The 24,412-nt window shown below is 41.2% G+C and overlaps 1 protein-coding gene across 8 annotated transcripts in view; it reads left to right on the top strand.

Annotated features, from left to right (window-relative positions):
* The window catches only part of PHF14 (PHD finger protein 14), a 271,070-nt gene that overhangs the window by 57,470 nt on the left and 189,188 nt on the right, over positions 1 to 24,412 (top strand). For all 8 annotated transcript variants that reach the window (XM_054020326.1, XM_054020325.1, XM_054020323.1 and 5 more), the window contains exons 8-13: positions 1,949 to 2,095; positions 6,410 to 6,680; positions 8,434 to 8,540; positions 9,926 to 10,021; positions 11,932 to 12,035; positions 13,122 to 13,253. In XM_054020326.1, the coding sequence (XP_053876301.1) occupies positions 1,949 to 2,095; positions 6,410 to 6,680; positions 8,434 to 8,540; positions 9,926 to 10,021; positions 11,932 to 12,035; positions 13,122 to 13,253 (857 nt within the window). The remainder of the gene's footprint in view (positions 1 to 1,948; positions 2,096 to 6,409; positions 6,681 to 8,433; positions 8,541 to 9,925; positions 10,022 to 11,931; positions 12,036 to 13,121; positions 13,254 to 24,412) is intronic.

The following is a 24,412-nucleotide window of genomic DNA, read 5'->3' as shown; positions in this document are numbered from 1 at the left end:
CCGAATTTTTGTAACAAATTATGTTGTTTTCATAAACTATATGATAGCTAGTCTAAAAAAGAAACTTTTCAGCTTAAAAAAACAAAAGCAAAATTTCTATGTGGTCACTTTTAAACAAGTTTAGACCTGGCTTCCATTGATTTAGCTTAAGTCAGTTCCTTACTGAATTACACTAAATCAATATACACAATCTTAAAATCTGTTTAAGAGTGTACAGATGTGGGCTTGCATCAATTTAACAAAATTGGTTTTAAACAGGCCTTTAGTTAAACCGATTCAAACCCTGACTGTGTTGCTCTACAAGACCCATCTATATGAAACATAGAATCGTAGAAATGTAGAGCTGGAAGAGACCTCGAGAAGTCATCAAGTCTAGCCTTCTGCGCTGTGCCAGGACCAAGTAAACCCCTAGATCATCCCTGGCAGGTGTTTGTCCAACTTGTTTTTAAAGGTTTCCAATGATGGGGACTCCATGACCTCCATTGGAACCCTATTCCATAGCTTGGCTACCCTTATACTTAGAAAATTTTACTTAATATCTAAATCTTTCTGCAGATTAAGCCCATTACTTCTTGTCCTACCTTCAGTGGACATGGAGAACAGTTGATCACCGTCCTCGTATATAATAGCCTTTAAGGTATTGGAAGACTATTACCAGGTCACCCCTCAGTCTTCTTTTCTGAAGACTAACCATACCCAGTTTTTTCAACCTTTCCTCCTACGTCAAGTTTTATAAACCGTTTATCATTTTTGTTGCTCTCCACTGGACTCTTTCCAATTTGTCCACATTCTTCCTAAATTGTGGTGCCCAGAATTGGACATGGTCCTCCAGCGGGAGTCTCACCAGCATTGAGTAGAGCGGGACTGTTACCTTGCTGTGTCTTACATACAACACTCCTGTTAATACAGCCCAGAATCATAATCAGCTTTTTTTGCAGCTGCATCACATGAACGACTCATACTCAGTTTGTGGTCACTCTAACTCCAGATCCTTTTCAGCAGTACTACCATCTAGACAGTTATTCCCCATTTTGTAGTTGTGCATTTGATTTTTTCCTTCCTAAGGGAAGTACTTTGCATTTGGCTTTATTGAATTTTATCTTGTTGAATTCAGACCAATTCTCCAATTTGTTAAGGTCATTTTGAATGTTAAACCTGTCCTCCAAAGTGCTTGCAACCCCTCTCAGGTTGGTGTCATCTGCAGATTTTTATAAGCATACTCTGTACTCCATTATCCAAGTCATTAATGAAAATATTGAAGATTACCAGAACCAGGACTGACCCCACTAGATGCACTGTCCCAACTTGACAGCAAACCATTGATAACTACCCTTAAAGTAAGGTCTTTCAACCAGTTGTGCACTCCCTTTATAGTAAATTTATCTAGACCACGTTTTCCTAGTTTGGTTACAAGAATGTCATGTGGAACCCTGTCAAAAGCCTAACTAAAATCAAGGTATATCATGTCTACTGCTTTTCCCCATCCACCAGGTCAGTAATCCTATCAAAGAAGGAAATTAAGTTGGTTTGGCATGATTTGTTCTTGACAAATCCATGCTGACTATTCCTTATAACCCTATTCTCCAGGTGCTCATAAACTGATTGTCTAATAATTTACTCCAATATCTTTCCAAATATTGTAGTTAGGCTGACTGGTCTGTAATTCCCCGGGTTCTCCTTGTTCCCCTTTTAAAAAATAAAACCCTAGGATTGTTAAAAAAAAATAGTTCCCTAGGATTAATTTAATCAGGCCCTGCTGACTTGAATACATCTAACTTATCTAAATATTCTTTAACCTGTTCTTTTCCTATTTTGGCTTGTATTCCTTCCCCTTAGTTGTCAATGTTAATTGTGGTATACATGAAATGCTGGCTTTATGTTCCTCTATATCATTTTTCTAACTAGATTTTCCCTCCCTTCTTTTCCACCTCTTTTCTTGCTGAAACAGGACATAGCAGATCCTTTTTTTGCTTATTGTAAACAGCATGCGGACCGGTTAGACAGAAAATGGAAACGGAAGAACTACTTGGCTTTACAGTCTTATTGTAAAATGTCCCTGCAGGAAAGAGAGAAACAGCTCTCGCCAGAAGCGCAGGTATTGTACCCGTGCCAAAGCTGCATGTGTGTTAATCATCAATGTTAAATGAGAAGAGGGGGGGAAGAGGAAGGTGGAATTACGGTGGTTGAAAATGAAATTTGGACTACATTGATGGCATATGGTCAATTAATATGGCAGTGAATTATCTTTAGATTGGATTCCCTAAGAGTGAATGACCCCATAATATAATCCTTGAAAAGGTGCACATGCAGGCATCTGAATGGAAATAATCCTGATTAGTTTATATAATTCTCTATTATACCAGGGTAATTTATCATTCTTTTTTAATTCCATAGTTGCGTTTATTTTACTTCTAATCTTTATTTCAAGATTCTAAAAAAATAAAAATCAGTCAAAGCAGCCAGGATTTTAGATATTTTGCTATGTGTATGTTAGAAGCAAGTTCCACCTTCTCCCTTAGTTATTACAAGGAGCTAGTAGCAAAGCCTACGGTTAAGGTTGCCTGAACACTTTATAATATAAGACCCCTATTTAGGCTGAAATTTTCCATGCTGTGTGTCTGCCTTAGGGGTGTGTGTGTGTGTATACCATTTCAGTAAAAGTGATTCAGCTATTTCTCAGAATGAGGTTAGGTAAAATCTGTTTTGCCCATGCTAAATTATTTCATTAATTAAATTGAGAAGCTCTGGTGCCTCTGAAGAAGGGACTTGAACTTTAGCAAGTGAGTTGTCCTGGTGTCAATAGGTTTTTTGCCGGCCTCCTGAAAATCCACCAAAATTTGAAAATGTATTATAATCTAAAAAATTTCAGTTTCCATATACTCAGTGGATGATAGTTTTAAAACAAAACACTCGGAAGGTTCCATTTGTACTGGGCATGTCTCCAGACCCAGGCTAAGTAGGATTTTACATGCAGTTTTTCCTCCCAACTATCAGGGGCTGCTGTGACACCAGAGACAATAATTGAGAGGAGGGAGACTGACTCTGTGTTTCAAGGTCAGGGGGAGCAGAGACTGACTGTGAGGCAGAAAAGTGACTGAGAGAAACTGTGAGGGGATAAGGATGATGGTGACAGAGGCAAGCTGTGGATCTACGTAATAGTGGCAGAAATGATGGACAAGGGGGAAAAAAAAAAAGGCTCTGTAACCAATGCCTAAATTGTAAAGGTCTTTGCTGTGAATCCCATAGACTGTATGGCCAGAAGGGACCGTCATGATCATCTACTCTGACCTCCTGTACATTGCAGGCCACGGAACCTCACCCATCCATTCCTGTAATAGACCTGTACTCTCTGGAGGACTTACTAACATCCTCAAATCATTATTTAAAGATGTCAAGTTAGAGAGAGTGCACTATTTACACTAGTTTAAAACTGCAAATGACCCAGGCTGCAGAGGAAGGCAAAAAAAACCCCAGGATCTCTGCCAATCTGACTGCGGGAAAATTCTTTTCACAACCCCAAATATGGTGGTCAGTTGTACCCTGAGCATTACAACAACCCAGCAGCCAGACACCAGGAAAGAATTCCCTGTAGTAACTCAGAGTCCTCCCCGGCCATTGGAGTGATTTGCTACTAACAGTCACAGATATATCATTGAAGTCCTGGGTCAAGATTTAAAAAAATGGGTGCCTAAAATTAGGCTCCTAAATCTTTATTTATGCACCTAAATTAATGGCCTGATTTCCAAGAGAGCTGAGCACTGCCATGTTTAGAAGACTGAGTGAGTGTACAGATTGTTCTCATCCCTGTACCCGAATAGAAATTATAAATGTTTCTTGTTCTTGCCATCATTCTATATTTCCAGTCTCTCTAGATTAATGGTGTTAAATTTGTGTTAATACATATTCTGTCATGAGTGCTGAATTATCCATTCATTTAGGGGCCATCACTTTAATTAGTGAAGCTAAATATCACATTTAAAGACAAAGACTAATTTAAAAAGTATATGTGTTGGTGAAACTTTCCCCTCCATGTGTCCCTCCATGTCTAGCCACCGCTCCTCCTTCTTGTGAATGTTTCCTCTTTTCCCCTACCCACTTGCCCAACTTTGGGCATCCTCAGTCTCCCTCTCTTTTTTTCTCTCCCTAGTAGCGACAAGTTACTTTGTAGTTTTTACTGCACGGCGCTATACGACTACTAGGGACCGTACCAAATTCACGGTCCATTTTGATTAATTTCATGGCCAGAGGGTTTTAAAATTGGTTAATTTCATGTTTTCAAATGTTTATATCTGAAATTTTACAGTGTTGTAACTGTGGGAGGTTCTGACCCAAAAGAGAGTCGTGGGGGGTTGCAAAGCTGTTGTAGGGGGGAGTCGCTGTATTTGTACCCTCTATTCTGCTCTGCCTTCAGAATTGGGCTCTGAAGGTTGCAGCCGTGGAGCTTCCTGCAGCTGGGAGAGGATCGAGGAGGTAGGTCTGATCTCCTCCATGCTGCTCGGAGTGCCCCAGCTGGGAGCTTCTAGCTGCTAGTTCGGGCTGGGACAGGACATCCTCTTCCCCTGTATGGCTGCTCTGGGGGGGAAGTGAGATCCATGGCTGCACTGCGGTTCTGAAGGTAGCGCAACCACGGAGCTTCCTGCAGCTGGGGGAGGTATCCACATGTGGGTCTGACCCCCGCCCCCAGAGCAGCTGTGCAGGGGAAGAGGAAGTCCTGTCTCTCCTCAGCCTGGCTGGGCCTAGCAGCTAGGATCCCCTTGTGCAGGTGCTCCTAGCAGCACAGGGGAGATCAGATCCAGGAATCTGCCCCAGCTACAGGAATCTGGACTCTGAGGCAGTGCATCTGAGGAGCTTCCTGCAGGAGGTACCTGGAGGTGGGTCTGATCAAAATCACCCAGCAGGCTAGGGCAGAGCCAGGAATAGAACCCAGATCTCTGAAGTTCCAGTCCAGTGCTCTATCCACTGTGTCACGACACTTTCTCTGCCTCATGGTTGACCCCTTGCCTCAATTTCCCTTATGGTGAAAACTATGGTGCCTTGTCATCACTAGGATTTACATTGGGATAGCAAATGTGTGTTAGTTATTCCAGAGTAAAAACACATCTTTTTAAACATTGAAGACAAAATCTGTCTCTGGGGGATTGAGGCCTGGATGAAAGTGAGAGAATAGTGGTTCAACTGGGAAGGAGCCTATTCTGTCTCATCTCTGAGGCATTGTGGTGCTGCCTCCTCTATGAAAACAACTGAGGGGAGGGGAAGGCAGAAAGAAAAAGGAGAGGCCTCAGGTGCCTGTGTCAAATCAAGCATGACCTCCCTACTCAGTCTGTCCACTCCAGTTCACTTCTGGGTCCTTTGTGCTATGGGCTGGAGAAGAGAGTCCTTGGGCTGGATTCAGCCTACAAACCAGATGTTTGACATCCTGCTCCAGATCATGCTGGTCATAAGCTAGTAAGTTGAACTGCTGAGTTAACTGGTATTCCTCAAGTGTAGCATGTATATGCACATGTTTTTGCCTTTCTCTCACATGTAAGGGTATCTCATATCGTGTGTTGGGGAAGTTGGATTAATGCTCTGTAGTCTAACTTCCTCTTCATGCAGGTGAGTATACAAGCTGTAACTGGTACTCAGCTGGATTCATGCCTGTCATAGTTTTTATGCTAGTGTTATTGTCTTCCACTGCAAAGACTTTCTGCAGGCACTATTTTCCAATTACATGTAACAACTTGATCGTCTGGCGTTGGTCTCCCAGACGTCCAAAATATACAGATGCCGTCAGCAATATATACAGTGCGTCTCTTGCTTTTGTTTGTGAATTTCCTTAATGTCAGCTAGTGTATAAAGAGGTATGTGTGGACAGTGCTATAACTGGGAAAGGAGTTCCTGCAAAAGAGGGTTCTAGACTTGGCATAAGTGTCAGCCAGCAGGTTTAGATGGGCATTTATGCCGGCAGTATACTTTCATCTTAATCTGTTTTCTGATACCTAAGCCAAGGGTTTTACCCACTGTGTGAGCATAGGCCGTTCCACCTACTTATGTTGTTAGACATGCCAGCAGATTGCCAGAAGACCACTTACGTTAATAGTCTTGTTGAAGGTGGTATTCCCAGAAAGACAGTTCTGAATATTACTCCGTTTGACTTCACAAATCTAAGGTTAAGAAAATACACTGTCAGTTGACTATAAATGTCAAAGTAAAATCAAATGATATTCATACTGTATGTGGTTTTGCCTGTTGAGATATCACATCCTAAAGCATTAAAAAATGCTGGATTAAATTGTGCATTTTTTCTTATTGAAAGTAGTGTCTAGTGTACATGTAGTCTAAAGGAAGGTTAAGTTTACTAGCAAAAGTGATTTGGATTCCATTTTACACCATTTTATTCTGTTTTGATTTTCTGGGAATTTGATTGTAGGCCCGAATCAATGCCAGACTGCAGCAGTATCGTGCCAAGGCAGAATTAGCTCGTACCACCAGGCCTCAGGCCTGGGTTCCCAGGGAGAAGCTGCCACGACCACTCACTAGCAGTGCTTCAGCCATACGTAAGCTGATGCGCAAAGCTGAATTAATGGGAATTAGTACAGACATCTTCCCAGTGGACACTTCAGATACCAGTTCCAGTGTGGATGGAAGGAGAAAACATAAGCAACCGGCTCTGACTGCTGATTTTGTGAATTATTATCTTGGTAAGGATGAGAATATGAAATTTAAGTTTCTTAAACCGTATAGACCGGGGTCGGCAACCTGCGGCACGCGTGCCAAAGGTGACACGTGAGCTGATTTTTAGTGCCACTTTACTGCCAGCTGGGGTCCCTGCCGCCGGCCCTGCTCAGCCCATTGCCGGCCTGAATGGACGGAACCCCGGGCCAGCAGCTGGCTGAGCGGGGCCTGCGGCCGGGACCCCGTCTGGCAGGGGCCGGTGGATGGATCCCCAGACCATCTAGGGTTCCGTCCACTGGCCCCTGTAAATGTAAAATGTATTACTGGCACGTGAAACCCTAAATTAATTAAGACTTGGCACACCACTTCTCAGGGGTTGGCAACCCCTGATATAGACAATGCTCCACACCTATTGACTTTTGTGTTATACGATGTTTTGAAGAAAACATTTGACTAATTATAGAAAGAGAGAGGAGAGGGTTTGGTTAAAGTAACAGAGTATGCTCGTGTGTGTATGTGTGTATATATATATATATATATATATATATATTTTTTTTTTTCTTATAATTATTAGAGAAAAAGCTATTATTGCTCATTCAAATGAATGCAGAGTTCACACTCAGTATCTCAATATGCTAAAGTAAGTTAAGGTGCCTTTTTAAACATATCTCTCTTTTGTAAACTAAATTCCTTCAAACATAAACAGCAGGGAATATGTTTTTGTTGACAGGCCTGTAAGGGTAGATATTTGTCACCTTTTTTGTTTTGTCCTCTTTGAAGTCAGGTGGAAGAGCATCTCTCTCCCCCTCCGAACATCCCTAGCAAAATCTTGAGCGCTGTGTCTTTAGGTCCTCAGTACTCTGTTTCCATCTTAGAAGGGCATACTGTTGTGATTGATGTCAGCTGGTTTAGCTTGAGATGACCAATCAGTGCACATCACCAAACAGTTATCTCACTCTGACTTTGCCCATGCAGCAAAAGTATGTGGCAGTGAAGCTGGGAGGTTCAAAATTTTTTTAAAAAAGATTTGATGTGGGTTAACTGCATCTAGAAACTGGAAACAAAAATAAAAAAATTAGCAAATTGAAAAAAAAATCTGTTTTGGGTATTTTTTTTAAAGGGCTAGGTTCGAGGAGGTAGACTTCGTGATGATGCCTTATCATTTTTATCCCAGTGATTAGGGCAGTCACACCACAGACGCACACCGGTATATTCCCCTAGCCCGTGGCCCAGGTAATATAATGCAATGGGGCAGACTCAAGTTCTGATACCTTCTCCATATCAGCAGAGAGGGGAATTGAATCTGCATGTCCCACATCCTGGGTGAGGGCTCTAATCACTTGATCAAAAGTTATAAGGAGGGCTCTGGCAATCACCTCCATCTCAGCACTACCTTTTCTGGACATTTTGAGAATGGCATCCAAGTACTGAAAAGAAAAATGGTCCAAAACTACTCACAAATGTGTGTCATATTCAGGAATAGTTTTGGGATAACCAAAACTGCATTTTTTGCAAATAAACTATTCATCAAAAATACTTTCCCCAGGTCTACATGGTGGGGAGTGCTTGTATTCCATCAGTCTCATAGATCATTTAACAGGACAGTGGCCTGTAATTTGATCATCTCTCTCTCTCCCTCTCTCTCTCGTAGTAGTTTTACATTTTAAGATTTTTTTAACTTGGTGCTTAAATGTGTAACACTTATTCCATGTGTCAACAATGTGGCACACTTGAACAAATACAACTAAAGCTAGAAAGGACTGGATTTTCTTTAAACAGAGAGAAACATGCGCATGATTCAGATCCAAGAAAATATGGCTGAACAGAAGAATATTAAAGATAAACTAGAAAATGAGCAAGAAAAACTTCATGTGGAATATAACAAGGTAAGAAAAGCAGTGAATACAACTGTGCTAAGCATTGGTGTGTTGTTAACTGATAGAATTTTGCTTTTCAAAGGCATTTCTTAGAGATGTGGAAAACTGCTATTTAAAGGGGGAGTACTAGGATAAAAATGTTACTTAAAATATATCTTACCTTCACATTTTAAATTATCACAACTATAGTGAATTTCTAAAATCTAAGTTGGGTACTTATCCTTCACATAGAGCCTCATTAACAGGGCTCCACGTGAGCACAGAGGCCCTCTTGCCTGGAACTAGTTGAAAGATTTGGGCCTTACTTTTTACCATTTTTGCTGTTTGTGTGCACTTAGTTTGGACAGTGACCCCTGACTTGTCACTCTCACAGTTTGGTTTTTGAGTAGTTTGACTTTCAGGTTCTCCTCTAGTGGTAGTGTCTGGATTTTCAGCAGTGCAGGAATTGTTTACATGAAATAGTGTACAAAACAAAACAAAACATGAAAACAGTTGCCCATGCTTTTATCAATATCCAAATTTTGAGCCTTCCCAAAACTTTTGTTTATGGGGAGCAACAGATGATAACATTGCCTTAAGGAAGTGCTGCTATAATGAATGTGTGTGAAGCAAGCCATGGTATGTGGAGGAGTTAGTGTTGATTTAAAATTGCCTTATCACTTTTTGAACTGTTTTGAAACAGAAATATATATAAAACCATTAAAATTATTTTTTGTGCAGGATTATATAATACCGATGCTTGCTGAATTCAGCAGGTTAGAATTTATACAAAGTGGTTTGAACACGTTTTAAATGCAAACAAATGTTAACATCTGCTTGTTGTATTGTCCAAGAATAATAAGAGAGGAATGGAGAAGACGATTAACAAAATTACTAGGTTGTACATACAGTATTATAGCTGGCAATTACTTTTGAGAATACGGTCTTCTGCTTCGGTGTTCTTTTAAATTAACAAAATAAGTGGGGCTTGGTTTTTTTAAGAGTGTGTGATTTTTTTTTTTATTTTTTTTTTGGTGGTGAAGGAACAAAACTTGATTCCCTATATAAAACATTTGCCATAACTTCATAGCTGGAAATAGTGTAGTAGAATTTGTATGATGCATTAGTATACTTTAATTTTGCTTTCTGATTGTGATTGTGGAACCTAATTGTCATGCTGAATTACTTCAGATCCTCTTTTACAAAACAGATGGCTGCCCAACTTTCTTCTTAGTGCTGTTATATGCCTGAATGACTGCACTGATCTCTAATGTATTGACATGACTATTGAGTTTCATTGTGTTTTTAATTATGTAATTTATAAAAGTTACAGGTAAAGAGTTCTCAGATAATAGATGCTGAGTAACTTCAGTACATGAGCTTTAAAAGAGTTTTTTTCAATTTTTTATTTTCAGCTGTGTGAGTCCTTGGAAGAGCTACAAAATATGAATGGAAAGCTACGAAACGAAGGGCAAGGAATATGGACTCTACTGGGTAGAATCATTGGGCAGGTTGGCTTTTCATTCTCCCACCCCCCCCTCTTTTGCACCACACAGGTGCACATGATTTTCAGAGAATAGGTTTTGTTATTTTGTATCTGTCACCTTTGCATACTCTGGGGTTAATGATTTCTGATTGAAATATATCTAAAGCTCTGCAAGCAACCTACTGGGAACCTGTAGCTTAATTTTGTTGTTATAATAGCTATCTTGTTTGCAAAATTCTTTCATTTGCTGTAACTGATTGACCTGTCATTTGTGATAAAACTAAACCTGAAGCATGAGTTAATCCCACCGTATTCCCCTCCACTTTTTCTTTAGCAGTTGTAGGTTTCAAATACTGTAGAATGGTTCGTTGGGTTTGTATTGACTGTTTATGACCATTTTATAAACTGTACATCCCTAAAACCACACATCACTTTCAACAGTGTTTTTTAAATTATGCAGATAAAAAGATGTACCCTTTCTTAGAAATAGTGAGTATATTATATCAGTGATATGGGAACGTTTGATTATTTCTTCATGCTACCAATGACCATGTTGTCCATTGCAAGGAAGGAGGTACATTTCATGTTTCAGTATGCTCATAAATTCATTGAATTAAGAGAAAAGGTAAACAGATACATGGATCATGTTCATGAAACCCCATATATGTAATATGGCAATGTGTCATTTATCCATCAGAAGAGAACATGAAACTATTTCCAGTCATGTTTTTAAAGATTGAGAACACTTGTTCAGTACATGTGTTCTTTTTCACACGGAAAACTGTATCTGGCAGCATGTAGATGGCTTTGTTTCTGAAATAGTGAGTCATTTCATTGGTCTTTTATGTAATATCCCCCATACCCCCCTAAAAGGCTCACACCTGGCAGGCACACAAGGAAGACAGCAGTCTTTTTCAAGATGTAATGTATTGAACATTGACATGCCATACTAATTATAAAGGTGCTTTTGGGAATTGTGCAGAATAAATATTGTCAGTATTTTAAGAGGATGAGAATAAAAAGACGTCACCTAATTAGGTCCTGTGTCAGAGATTTTTGTGATGGCCTTTGGTACTTCTGTGTTTGTATGACTGTACTTAAAATGAAATTTACCCATGCTGTCTGCAGTAATGCTTATGGTTTAATCATATTGGTTACCCACGCCAAGCTGGCTGCATTTTTTTTTTTTTTTGCCTACTTGTCTTGTACAGAAATATCTTTTAGAGAGTATCTCAAGTAGAACTTGATCGGTCTGGAACAAGATTTTACCTTTTAAAAATAGTTCACAAACGTATTTCCCAGTGCAAACATTAATAAATTAAAAAAAAAAATAGAAAGTAGAAGTAAAATTCATTTGCACAGCTTGCATGACACTTTTTTCCAGTTGGTTGAACAGATGCAGGCCCACAGGGCCGCCAAGAAATGACTTTGATAGATGGTTGCTGTCTGAGAAGCTTGCATACTGCAGATTAGTAGAAACCCGAAGAGAATCTCGTTTGCTTTGTGGAGAGTTTGGTCCAATAAGATAATTTTTCTAATTAACCTATGGAGCACCAGTATAACAGGGAGGCTGAGGAAAATAAACTGCTTCAATATTCTTTTGTTAAGGTGTAATGGGTTTTCTTTCTTTCTTTCTTTCCTAAAGGTTGCGGGGGAAAGTTAAAAGCCAGGACTTTAGTGTTTGCATTTTTTTGTTTTAGTTTTACATTGAAAAATGTGACTGTAATTCTGTGAAAAACAAAATTTGTTTTGAGACAAAATAAATACTGTAGTTGCTCTTTCCTGTAAAGTAGTTTAGAAAGCAGTTTTCCCCTCATAATAGTAATATCCTGAGGTTGACCAAATTTAACTGGCTGTGGAGTGGCAAATGGGAATGGTATACTTAGATTCTTCCCCAAAAAACTTATATAAACTACATTTCTTCAAATCCAATAGAAATTGAACATACCAGCAATTTTACGAGCACCCAAGGAGAGGAAACCAAGTAAAAAGGAAGGAGGAACACAAAAGACGTCTACGCTTCCAGCAGTACTTTATAGGCAAGTAATGCAGTCTTGGTAGACTAGGCATGATATAGTATGGAAAGTGTTGATAAATATTTATAATTGAAGTGTTTATTTACACAAAAATTGAAGAAAATGCCTCCCCCACATCTTACTTACTATTGGCTGCCATTAGAGTTCTGTTTATCTCCAAGCTAAGAAGCTGAGTCATTTCTTTATTTTGGCACACACATTGGCAGGGCTTTCTCTGTTAATAGACAGCAGTGCTTTAAAAGAAAATGGCTTCTACATCTGAAATATCGGAATCGGTTGCATCTGTAATGTGGAAATTTTAAATCCATGCTATTGTCCTTTGAATTTAGTAGTCTATACTGTTGTGAGGATTTTGGTATGAACAATATTATGTATTCAGCAGTATAGTGTTAAAAATATTTGCCATTTGAGGATATTTACTCTTTAAGTTGATGGGTCAGCAAGCTGCTTTTGAACAGATTTCTTTCTTTTCATTATGTGATTAATAAGTACAAAATTAATCTTTTTGAGACTACTAAACTAGAATGCCAATATTGGTACAGTAGCCCAATTTAAAAAGTGAACTCTGATTTATTCTGTGTTTGTACATTATCCAGCATGATGAGACTGCACTCCTGTCTTTCAATGTTATTGAAATAGATAAACGATTAATAGTAGTAATAATATTCTACTTAGCCAGTCAATAATATTCTTTGTCCCAGCGTGGTGATCTTCTCTCCCTCCCTCCCCCCCCCCCCGCCCGCCCCCGCATGTATTGTGTTTTGCACTGGTGCTTGATGATATCATGGGATATCCTGATTCGAGCATCAGAAGGGTAACTGCAGTTCTACAGTACTTGAATATGAAATTTAAAGAAAATGTTAGAAGATGAGATATCACCTAGTTTTAAAAGGTGCTTAGTCATAAACATTTTCAAAAGTAATCATGTAGCTAATTTTAAATGAATACTGTGAAAACTGTATGATGTCATTAATATATATTTGTGTACTTGCACTTTTTATTGTCACCAAGAAATACGGTACTGTATAGCATATGCTTTACCATCTCAAATGTAATTTTAATGCTTTATTTGGCTGCATTTATTCAAAGTTGTGGAATTTGTAAGAAGAACCATGATCAACACCTGCTCTTACTGTGTGATACCTGTAAACTACATTATCATCTCGGCTGTCTGGACCCTCCTCTTACAAGAATGCCAAGGAAGACTAAAAACAGTTATTGGTAAGTAAGAATATTGTTAGTTAGTTATCTTCTGCCATTTCCATGCACTCCAAGTAAAACTTAAATGTGAAAAGGGTTGTAAATTTTGAGTATTTAGGCATTGCCAAATACTGCTTAAACTAGACTATCTTGATTTCAAGTTTCTTTCCCTAGTCATTATTACTGTTAAAAATTAAGTTATGTAGTTAAGATCTGTCTTTATTCTGACTTCACTTTCATCACTTATGTTTTCATGGAAGGGTAGGGGAATTGGGTTATGCTCATTTACAATATTGACATTTCACTCAACTTATCAGGTGAGGCACTATAGGCTACGTCTCTGAAATATGAATTTTATTTATAGAGATTTGCTAAACTCATGCTCATTGAAGACAGTTCTTGATTGTTAATCTGTAATGTGTAAATAGATAATTCAAGCTAAATAATTCTCTGTTAAAATACAAATAAGTGTGATTAGATTACAAACTTAATTTAAAGTGCAGTTTAAGTACTTGTATTGGGGGCAGTGTGCATTGGAACATCTAGTTGAATTTGTGGGAAAAGTTATTTCTCAAATTAATCTAGTCTTTGATAATGTTTCATCACCTGGTCATAATCTTTGACAGCTTTTCTAAATTATGGAGTAACCTCTATTCAATATATACAGTTTTTGAGGTCAGTTTAATTTGAAATGTAGGAATATTTCAGTGGAGGAAGCAAAAAAGAATAATTTCACATCTTTAGAATAAATATAGGGAATTTTTTTTTGAAAAATTAGTGTTGTAATAATAACATCAAAAGAATCAGAATAGTGTTTTGATGAGAAAATGAATGGATTTCGATTTTCTTGAGTGATGTTTTATTATAACTATATATGTACATGGATGATGCCTCCAAACACACATCGCTTAGCCCCTATGGGTATGTCTACAGTGCAAAGAAAAACCTATAATAGCGCTGAGTCTGAGAGCTCGGGTCAATTGATTCAGGCTTGTGGGGCTTGGGTATCAAGGTTAAAAATAGCAGTATAGCTGTTCCTGCGCAGGCGGGAGGCCAGGCTCTGAAACCCAGCAAGTGAGGTGGGCTTTGGAGGCCAGGCTCCAGCCCATGCTGAATGTCTATGCTGCTATTTTAACCCTGCAGCCTGAGTCCTGTGAGCCAGAGTCAACTGACGCAACATAAAATTAGTGTGTGTGTGTGTGCGCATTCTACATGTTGTAAAATGTTTTGAAAAATCTAATTATGAGAAAATGGTCTTTACTCATCTCTCTAGCAGAAAGGCTAATGTTACAACTTCCTCAAGGAAGGGCTTAGAACCTCCTAGCAGAGAGCCCTAATGCATCAAATTGGAATATGAAAATAACCATTTCTAAAAGTAGGTTTTTTTAATAGTTCACTTGATGAAAATTGAGTTTAAACTTTTCCTTACCCTTCGTATATAGTTCTTTCTGATTTTTTTTCTAAAATAAACACAGGGTCTTCAGTAATTTAGTGTTTCTTGTTGGTGAGGTTTTTACCCCTCAGTTAAAATCCCGTTTTGACCATATAAATTAATTATTAAATAGAGATTTCCTTTAAAAGATGCAAAACTCAGAGGGTCCAACCACTATTTAAAAATTAATTCTTTTGAGCATTAGTGTAGGCTTGCTACTCTACTTGCTAGATCATTCCTGTGTAGTCTGTTGTACCTTCTTAAACTGTGGTTGACTTTGCAGAATGGATAATCTAAATAATTATATTTGATTGTTGTTGTTGCTGCCATAGCATATGTACAAGACATCTCTAGTTGTGATCTGCTTTTTAACCAAGTTGAAAAGGTCATTAAAAGCCATCAGTTCAGAAGGACATTAACTATACTTCTTAATGGGTATTCAGGTAGAGTAGGTTAGGTAGATAGCAATGCTTTTATATTTCAAAGTGTCTTTGCTGTGAATTTCATGCTTCAGCTACGCTGCTGATCACAAATTTAGCTTTCACTTTAATTAGCTCAGGCATAGTCTAGAGGATAAGATTTAGGTGTATTGATTGTGTTCTTTTCATCTTTGGCTTTGCCTTGGTATACTCCGATTATTAGACACCGTATAAAACAGACCACTGTTCTAAGTGCTAAGTTCAACAAAAGTTTTTCCCTGCTGTTTTTAATATATCTTTTGTTTAAAATGTTATTTCATTAACCCTTAAAATGGTTTGGTTATATTGGATAAAATGTATATAATTTTATTACACAAGGACAGTATACACTTCACAAAGCAGCCAGTTGTGAACCGAGTGAGCTGTGAACAGAGGAGAAGCAAACAGGGAGTTTGCCTGGGAGTTCACCTGGTGAGGAGTTCCCACAGAACTTTTGCCTTTCAGGCTTCTGTGAGCAGTAAATACAACATCTGAAGAGTCTCTTAGAAGGAAGACAATATGAATAGTGAGCGATCAGCTGTTGTGATCTGCACGGGATGTGCCATGTTTGTCTATTTCCCAGAGGATAGAAGCGACTTCGTCTGTATGAAGTGCAAGCTGGTCTCCATATTGGAAGAGAAGGTTAAAGGACTAGAGACCCAAGTATCAACCCTGTGTTGCCTCAGAGAAAATGAAGACTTTCTGGACAGAAGTCAGCGTTTGAAAATGCAGGCACAGCATGCTGTAGAATCAGAGAGGGCAGTGCAGAACGTGGAAGAAAATTGGCAGCATGTGACCTCCAGAAGAAGAAAGAGGAGAACCCATGTACCCCCAATGCAGATAGAGGTAAAAAACGTTTTCAGGCTCTCTGCACGGGTACTAGGGCGGAGAATGGTTTGGAAGAGTCATCTGAGGGAAGGGATCAGAAGGAGACCCCATCAACTGGAAGGCCTGGGATGCATTGTTCTAGGGATGGGGGTTCCATGACCACCACTCCCAAGAGGAGGAGACGGGTGGTGGTGGTGGTGGTTGGCGACTCCCTCCTAAGGGGAACAGAATCGTCCATCTGCTGTCCAGATCAGGAATCTCAAGAAGTGTGCTGCTTGCCTGGAGCTAGAATTCAGGATGTGACGGACTGTCTGCCAGACTGATCAAGCCCTAGGACCGCTACCCCTTCCTACTTCTCCACGTGGGCACCAATGATACTACCAAGAATGACCTTGAGCAGGCCACTGCAGACTTATGTGGCTCTGGGAAGAAGGATAAAGGAGTTGGAGGTGCAAGTCTTGTTCTTGTCCATCCTCCCTATTGAAGGAAAAGGCCCAGGTAGGGACCCATCAAATTGTGGAAGTAAATACGTGGTTACGCAAGTGGCGTTGGAGAGAGGGCTTTGGCTCTTCGACCATAGGATGTTGTTCCAGGCAGAAGGATTGCTAGGAAGACATGGGATCCTCCTAATGAAGAGAGGGAAGAGCATTTTGGCAGGCAGGCTTGCTAGCTAGTGAGGAGGGCTTTAAACTAGGTTCACTGGGGGACGGAGTCGTAAGCCCTGAGGTAAGTGGAGAAGTGGGATACCAGGAGGAAATACAAGGAGGGTGCAACAGGGTGATTCATACTGAGAAAGTAGGGCAATCGGCTAGTTATCTTAGGTGCCTGTACATGAACGTAAGAAGCCTGGGAAACAAGCAGGAAGAATTGGAAGTCCTGGCACAGTCAAGGAACTATTATGTGATTGGAATAACAGAGACTTGATGGGATAACTCACATGACTGGAACACTGTCATGGATGGGTATAAACCAGGGGTCGGCAACCTTTCAGAAGTGGTGTGCTGAATCTTCACTTATTCACTTTAACTTAAGGTTTCGCGTGCCGGTAATACATTTTAACATTTTTTAAGAAGGTCTCTCTCTCTCTCTCTCTCTCTGTTTTTTTAGAAGGTCTTTCTCTCTCTCTAAGTCTATATTATATAACTAAACTGTAAATTGTATGTAAAGTAAACGGTTTTCAAAATGTTTAAGAAGCTTCATTTAAAATTAAATTAAATTCTGATCTTATGCTACCAGCCTACTCAGCCCGCTGCCGGCCTGGGGTTCTGTTCACCTAGTTCAGCAGCGGGCTGAGTGGGGACTGCGGGACCCTGGCTGGCAAGGGGCCGGCAGCCGGGACTCCAGACTGGGGGTGTAGGTGGGAACGTGGGGTGTGTGTGTGCAGGAGCTCCTGTTTGGTGCTCAGGGTGGGGATGTGGGCGGGTGCAAGAGCCAGGGCATGGGGTGTGGGGGTCTGGGTATGTGTGGGGGGTGCAGGAGTCAGAATGGGGGCTGGAGGTGTGTGAGGGGATGCAGGGGTCAGGGCAGAAGGCTGGGTGTGTTTGAGGGGGTTCAGGGGTCAGGGCAGAGGGCTGGGTGTGTGTGAGGAGGTTCAGGGGTCAGGGCAGAGGGCTGGATGTGTGTGTGTGGGGGTGCAGGGGTCAGGGGAGAGGGCTGTGTGTGTGGGGGGGTTCAGGGGTCAGGGCAGAAGGCTGGGTGTGTGGGGGGGAATTCAGGTGCTCGGTTCATGGGGGTGCTCACAGCAGGGGGCTGGAGGGGATATGCCCCGTTCCCACCCCTTTCCCCAGGGCCCTGTGCCCACCTCTTCTCTGCCTCCTCCCCGGAGTAGCCAGCATGCTGCGGCTTGGCTCCGCTCCCCCTCCCCCGGGCGATTAGCTGATCAGCAGCAGGGAGAGGGAAGGGGAGGGGCAGGAAAGCACCACGCTGGGGGAAGAAACGGGGGAGGGGGAAGCTTGGCTGCCAGCAAGACCAAGCTTCTGCTTCCTGGCCCCGCAGGAGAGATTGGAGGGCGGGGGGGCTGAGTGGGGCCAGGGCCCTGGCAGGCAGCAGCATGCCATCAAAAATTGGCTTGCGTGCCGTTGGTTGCCAACCGTTGGTATAACCTGTTCAAGAAGGACAGGTGAGGGAGAAAATATGGAGGAGTTGAACTGTATGTAAAAGAGCAGTATGATTGCTTAGCGCTTCGGTATGAAACTGGAGAAAAGCCTGTTGAGAGTTAAGTTTAGAGGCGAGAGCAACAAGAGTGGTGTCATGGTGAGCATCTGCTATAGACCACCAGACCAGGAGAATGAGGTAGACGAGGCTTTCTTCAGACAACTAACAGAAGTTTCCAGATCACAGGCCCTGGTTCTCATGGGGGACTTCAATCACACTAACATCTGCTGGGAGAGCAATACAGCAGTGCACAGACAATCCAGGAATTTTTTGAAGAATGTTGGGGACAACTTCCTGGTGCAAGTGCTGGAGGAACCAACTAGGGGCCATGCTCCTCTTGACCTGCTGCTCACAAACAGGGAAGAATTGGTAGGGGAAGTAGAAGTGGGTGGCAACCTGGCCAGCAGTCATCATGAGATGGTTGAGTTCAGGATCCTGACAAAAGGAAGAAAGGAGAGCAGCAGAATACGGATCCCAGACTTCAGAAAAGCAGACTTTAACTTCCTCAGGGAACTGATGGGCAGGATCCCCTGGGAGGCTAATATGAGGGGGGAAGGAGTCCAGGAGATCTGGCTGTATTTTAAAGAATTCTTCTTGAGGGCGCAGGAACAAAGCATCCCGATGTGCAGAAAGAATAGCAAATACGGCAGGCGACCATCTTGGCTTAACAGAGAAGTCTTTGATGAGCTTAAACACAAAAAGGAAGCTTACAAGAAGTGGAAACTTGGACAGATGACTAGGAAGGAGTATAAAAATATTGCTCGAGCATGCAGGGATGTAATCAGGAAGGCCAAGGCGCAATTGGAGTTGCAGCTAGCAAGGGATGTGAAGGCTAACAAGAAGGGTTTCTACAGGTATGTTAGCAACAAGAAGAAGGTGAGGGAAAGTGTGGGACCCTTACTGAATGGGGCAGGCAACCTAATGACAGATGATGTGGAAAAAGCGGAAGTTTTCAATGCTTTTTTTGCCTCGGTCTTCAAGGTCAGCTCCCAGACTGCTGCACTGGGGGCAGCACAGTATAGGGAGGAGGTGAGCAGCCCTCAGTGGTGAAAGAACAGGGTAAGGACTATTTAGAAAAGCTGGACGTGCACAAGTCCATGGCGCCGGGTGCAGTGCATCTGAAGGTGCTGAGGGAGTTGGCTGATGTGATTGCAGAGCCATTGAAAACTTGTGGCAATTGGGGGAGGTCCCGGACGATTGGAAAAAGGCAATTATAGTGCCCATCTTTAAAAAAGGGAAGAAGGAGAATCCAAGGAATTACAGACCAGTCAGCCTCACCTCAGTCCCTGGAAAAATCATGGAGCAGGTCCTCAAGGAATCCATTTTGAAGCACTCGGAGGAGAGGAAGGTGATCAGGAACAGTCAACATGGATTCACCAAGGTCAAGTCATGCCTGACCAACCTGATTGCCTTCTATGATGAGATAATTGGCTCTGTGGATATGGGGAAAGCGGTGGACGTGATATATCTTGACTTTAGCAAAGCTTTTGATATGGTCTCTCACAGTATTCTTGTCAGCAAGTTAAAGAGCTATGGATTGGATGAAGGGACTGTAAGGTGGATAGAAAGCTGGCTAGATCGTTGGGCTCAACAGGTAGTGATCGAGGCTTGATGTCTAGTTGGCAGCTGATATCAAGCAGAGTGCCTAGAGGGTCTATCTTGGGGCCGGTTTTATTCAACATCTTCCTTAATGATCTGGATGATGGGATGGATTGCCCCCTCAGCAAGTTCGCGGATGACATTAAGCTTGGGGGAGAGGTAGATACGCTGGAAGGTAGGGATAGGGTCCAGAGTGACCTACACAGATTGGAGGATTGGGCCAAAAGAAATCTGATGATGTTCAACAAAGACAAGTGCAGAGTCCTGCACTTAGGATGGAAGAATCCCATGCACTGCTACAGGCTCGGGACCAACTGGCTAAGTGGCAGTTCTACAGAAAAGGACCTGGGGATTACAGTGGATGAGAAACTTGGTATGAGTCAACAGTGTACCCTTTTTGCCAAGAAGGCTAACAGTATATTGGGTTGCATAAGTGGGAGCATTTCCAGCAGATTGAGGGTAGTGATTATTCCCCTCTATTTGACATCGGTGAGGCCACATCTGGAGTATTGAGTCCAGTTTTGGGCCCCCCACTACAGAAAGAATGTGGACAAATTGGAGAGAGTCCAGCAGTGGGTAACTAAAATGATTAGGGGGCTGGGGCACATGAAGGAGAGGTTGAGGGAACTGGGCTTATTTAGTCTGCAGAAGAGAAGAGTGAGGGGGGATTTGATAGCAGCCTTCAACTACCTGAAGGGATGTTCCAAAGAGGAAGGAGCTAGACTGTTCTCAGTGGTATCAGATGACAGAACAAGGAGCAATGGTCTCAAGTTGCAGTGGGGAAGGTCTAGGTTGGGTATTAGGAAAAACTATTTCACTAGGAGGGTGGTGAAGCACTGGAATGAGAGGTAGTGGAATCTCCCTTCTCAGAAGTTTTTAAGGCCAGCTTGACAAAGCCCTGACTGGGATGATTTAGTTGGGGTTGGTCCTGACTTGAGCAGGGGGTTGGACTAGATGACATCTTGAGGTCTCTTCCAACTCTAATCTTCTATGATTCGATGATTCTATACTTTTTGACTATTCATATGGGATTTCGTATAAAGTCGTACAAAATTAAGTGAAGAAATATGAATTGCAGGAAGTTTCCTAGAATGTTAGATCTGTGACAAATCAGTTAATTGAGGTGAAATACCGTGGCAGAATTTTAAAAGATTCAATAACATTATTACCACTTATCTGTGGCCAAAAATATGTTCTCTTCCTGAATGGGTAAATTCCATAGAGCTGAATTTGGTGACTTTCAATAGTCTAATCCCTTCAGAAATCTGGCAGGTCCATTGCACAAGGCTAATAAGAAACAAACACCAAGATGTTTTAGAGCTATGGGGATGGGCTCTAGTTTCCATGCACTGAAACTCTCTTTTCTCTCAATTTCTTCTCTGTCCTCCTCTCCACCTCCAGGGATGGAGATTCCAGCGTTTAAATAAAAACAGTACTGATCTTTGAGTATGGGGGAACAGCATTTCTCCTACCCCAGTTGTCAAGAAGTGTGTTTGTAGACAGTAAGGGGGTCCTCATGCTCCTAGATCTGGAGTGTACTGAGTCTGCTTCCTTCATCAGAAATGATAGGAGGGGCTCCGTTTTCCCCTGTGTGTTAGCAAATAACTGGACAAAAGTAGAGGACATTTTGAGTAAGTGGGAGCTTCCTAAATCACACCAATAACAATTATTTGGTGGTGGGGCGGGAGATGGAGAAACACTTATGCTCAACAGGCCCCTCTCCCCTTAAGTCCAACCTGGCTTCTTTGAGACATTTCTTTCCTGACTGACTGACAAGTCCTACCATGGCTTCCTAATGCTTGCTGAGGAAGGGGTTTCACCTTTTCTCGTATAAAAAAACATTCAGTGAAATTGAAAAAGCATCAGCTTTAGAAATAATAAAAGGAAGTACTTCTTCATACAAAGTGCAATTTTTTAGTCTTTGGAACTCATTGCCAAAAGATATTATGAGGCCAAGAGTGTACCAGCATTGAAATAAATAGACTGGACATTTTATATGGATAATAAGAACATCTAGGGTAAAATAGGATTAAAAACAAAAAGTCAATAATTTAGGAAAGACTATAAACTCACATACATAAGTGTGTAAGCCAGACTCAAACTAATGGGGGCTAGGAAGATACTTTGAGAGGGTGGATTATTCCATAACTGCCTACTTTGGGATTTCTTGCAATTTCCTGTGCATCTGCTACTAGTCTTCATTGGAGTCTCTGTCCATGAGCATCAGTGGAAGTGATTTTGTGGATTGGATGGAGCCCTTAGCTTACATTTTCACAAAGGTTAAAAATGGTTTAAAAAAGTTGTGTGTGTGTGTGTGTGTGTGTAATAACACAGCAAAAACTCAATATGGGGGACCCACCGTCCTCTCCGATTAAAGGAATGCCTTCAGTTAATTTGTCCCTTGTAGATTCCACAACATGGTGTTAGTGCTCTCTGTATACATATCTTTCTATCCCCGCTTCTGCATATAGGGGCCTCTACATAGTCCAGCATGAGAGACCACTTTTACTTCTAATAAATTAAAATGTCATCCATATAAACATCCTCTTTCTTTAAGCCTTTCAAAATGTCACTAATTTTTCTTTGTAAGATTTCTAGGAGGCTTGTGATACCAAATGAGAGGAGTTGTTAAAGGGGAATACTCTATATCCTAGTCAAAAGGATGGAATAGAAGTTGATAAAGTACTGGTAGGCACTGAAGAAACACACTCAAGTGAAAAATAATTTAATTACATTAAATTATATCACATGAAGGCAGACAACTAAATATTAGCAAAATTTTATAAGGGCCTGTATATAAATATTAAAAGTCTCAATACTAAGATGGGTGAACTTGAATTCCATGTATTAAATGAGGATGTTGATATAATAGGCATCACAGAAACTTGGTGGAACAATGATAATCAGTGGGACATGATAATACCAAGATGTGACATACTCGGGTACAATCCAGACTAATGAGTAGCTGTGTCCAGGGCTTTGGAGCTGTGCTCCGGCTCCGCTCCAGCTCCAGGCAAAAACCTGCAGCTCCACTGCTCTGGAGCTGCTCCGCGCTCCAGCTCTGGGCTCCGTTCCAAAACCCTGGCTGTGTCAACCCCGACCCTGTGACCCGGGGGGCCCTTAAAAATGCATTGCTCAGTGGTTTGAGCATTGGCCTGCTAAACCCAGGGTTGTGAGTTCAATCCTTGAGGGGGCCACTTAGGGATCTGGGGCAAAATCAGTACTTGGTCCTGCTAGTGAAGGCAGCGTGCTGTACTCGATAACCTTTCAAGGTCCCTTCCAGCTCTAGGAGATAGGATATCTCCATTAATTATTATTATTATATTATACCCTCCTGCCTAGACTGCTCACAGCCTCCAGCATGTAAGGTGCTCCTAGTTATGTCTGTATTTGTGCTTCAGCCAGCCAGCCACAACTCGGCTCTTACTAGCCTTAGTTATGCTGCCGGTGTCCCCAACACACGCCCAGTCCCAAATTTCCCCCTAGAAACATATATCCTGTACTGCCCCACCCTCTCCTGGACAGTACAATTATATTCAGCCTATATTCTTATAATGGAGTAATATGCACACAACTTGTTACCAAATGGAGTTACCCAGACACTGGATTAGATAAGACAATAAAATAAGTTTGTTTAACTACAAAGATGTAGATTTGAAGTGAGTACAAGTAATGAGGCATAAAAGTCAGAAATAGTTACAAGAAAAATAAAGCTAAAACATTTACTGGTGTCTAACTTAACAAACTACATTAGCTTCAAAGCAAAGTGTTCTCATCACGTGCTTTCAGCAGTCTTACTGACCAGACTCTAGATCAGGACCACTTCCCCAGAGTTCAATGGCTGCTTCCTTTGTCTCTTCAGATGCAGTGAATGCAATGGACAGAAAGAGAGAGAGGGGTGCCTTGCGGTGTTTGTCCCTCCTTTTTATAATTTCAGTCTCCCTCTTGAAAAATATTTCCAGCTGAAAACCAGGAGCCAAGGAGGCTGTGTGAAAGGATATTCTGTTTTTTCAACCATTTGAATTTCGTTTATCTTCCCTTCCTGTTTGATGATTCTGTTTACTGCTTAAATGCAAATTAAGGCAAGCACACATTCCTTTGTTAAGCACAGACCTGACTGACAACTTCTGTCTGGACAGGGTTGTGGGGTTAATAACACCATATACTGGAATCTTATAAGTTGACATACAATTTGGCACACATTTTACCAGGACAATACTGACCAGCAAATTATGAGTTTTTAAATGATACCTCGTAGAAAAATTATTACAGTGTTACACAGGGTACAAAGTGTAGGAAAGTGTCACAAAGAGTTCTGTCACACATGGTACAAAATATATAAGAAAGAGTAAGTCACATTGTTCGGGGAGTGGTGCTATCTATGAAAGAAAGCATACAGTCAAATGTAGTAATAATCCTTAGAAAAAAAAGAAGACCAAATAAATGCTACCATGGCTAAAAAGCAGACTTAAAGAGGCAAATAGAGGCAAAAAAGCATCCTTCAAAAATAGGACATCAAATCTGTCTGAGGAAAAGAGAAAAGAACGTAAACTCTGGCCGGTCAAGTGTAAAAGTATAATTAGGTAGGCCAAAGAAGACTTCAAAGCACAATTAATAAAATAGACAAAAAACAACAGCAAAATTGTTTTCAAGTAAATGAGAAGCAGGAAGCCTGCCAAACAATCATTGGGGCCACCGGACAATCAAGG

Source organism: Malaclemys terrapin, chromosome 2 (assembly GCF_027887155.1).
Source record: "Malaclemys terrapin pileata isolate rMalTer1 chromosome 2, rMalTer1.hap1, whole genome shotgun sequence".
In the NCBI taxonomy this organism is placed as follows: Eukaryota; Metazoa; Chordata; order Testudines; family Emydidae; genus Malaclemys; species Malaclemys terrapin.
This window is presented reverse-complemented; position numbering and strand designations above follow the sequence as displayed.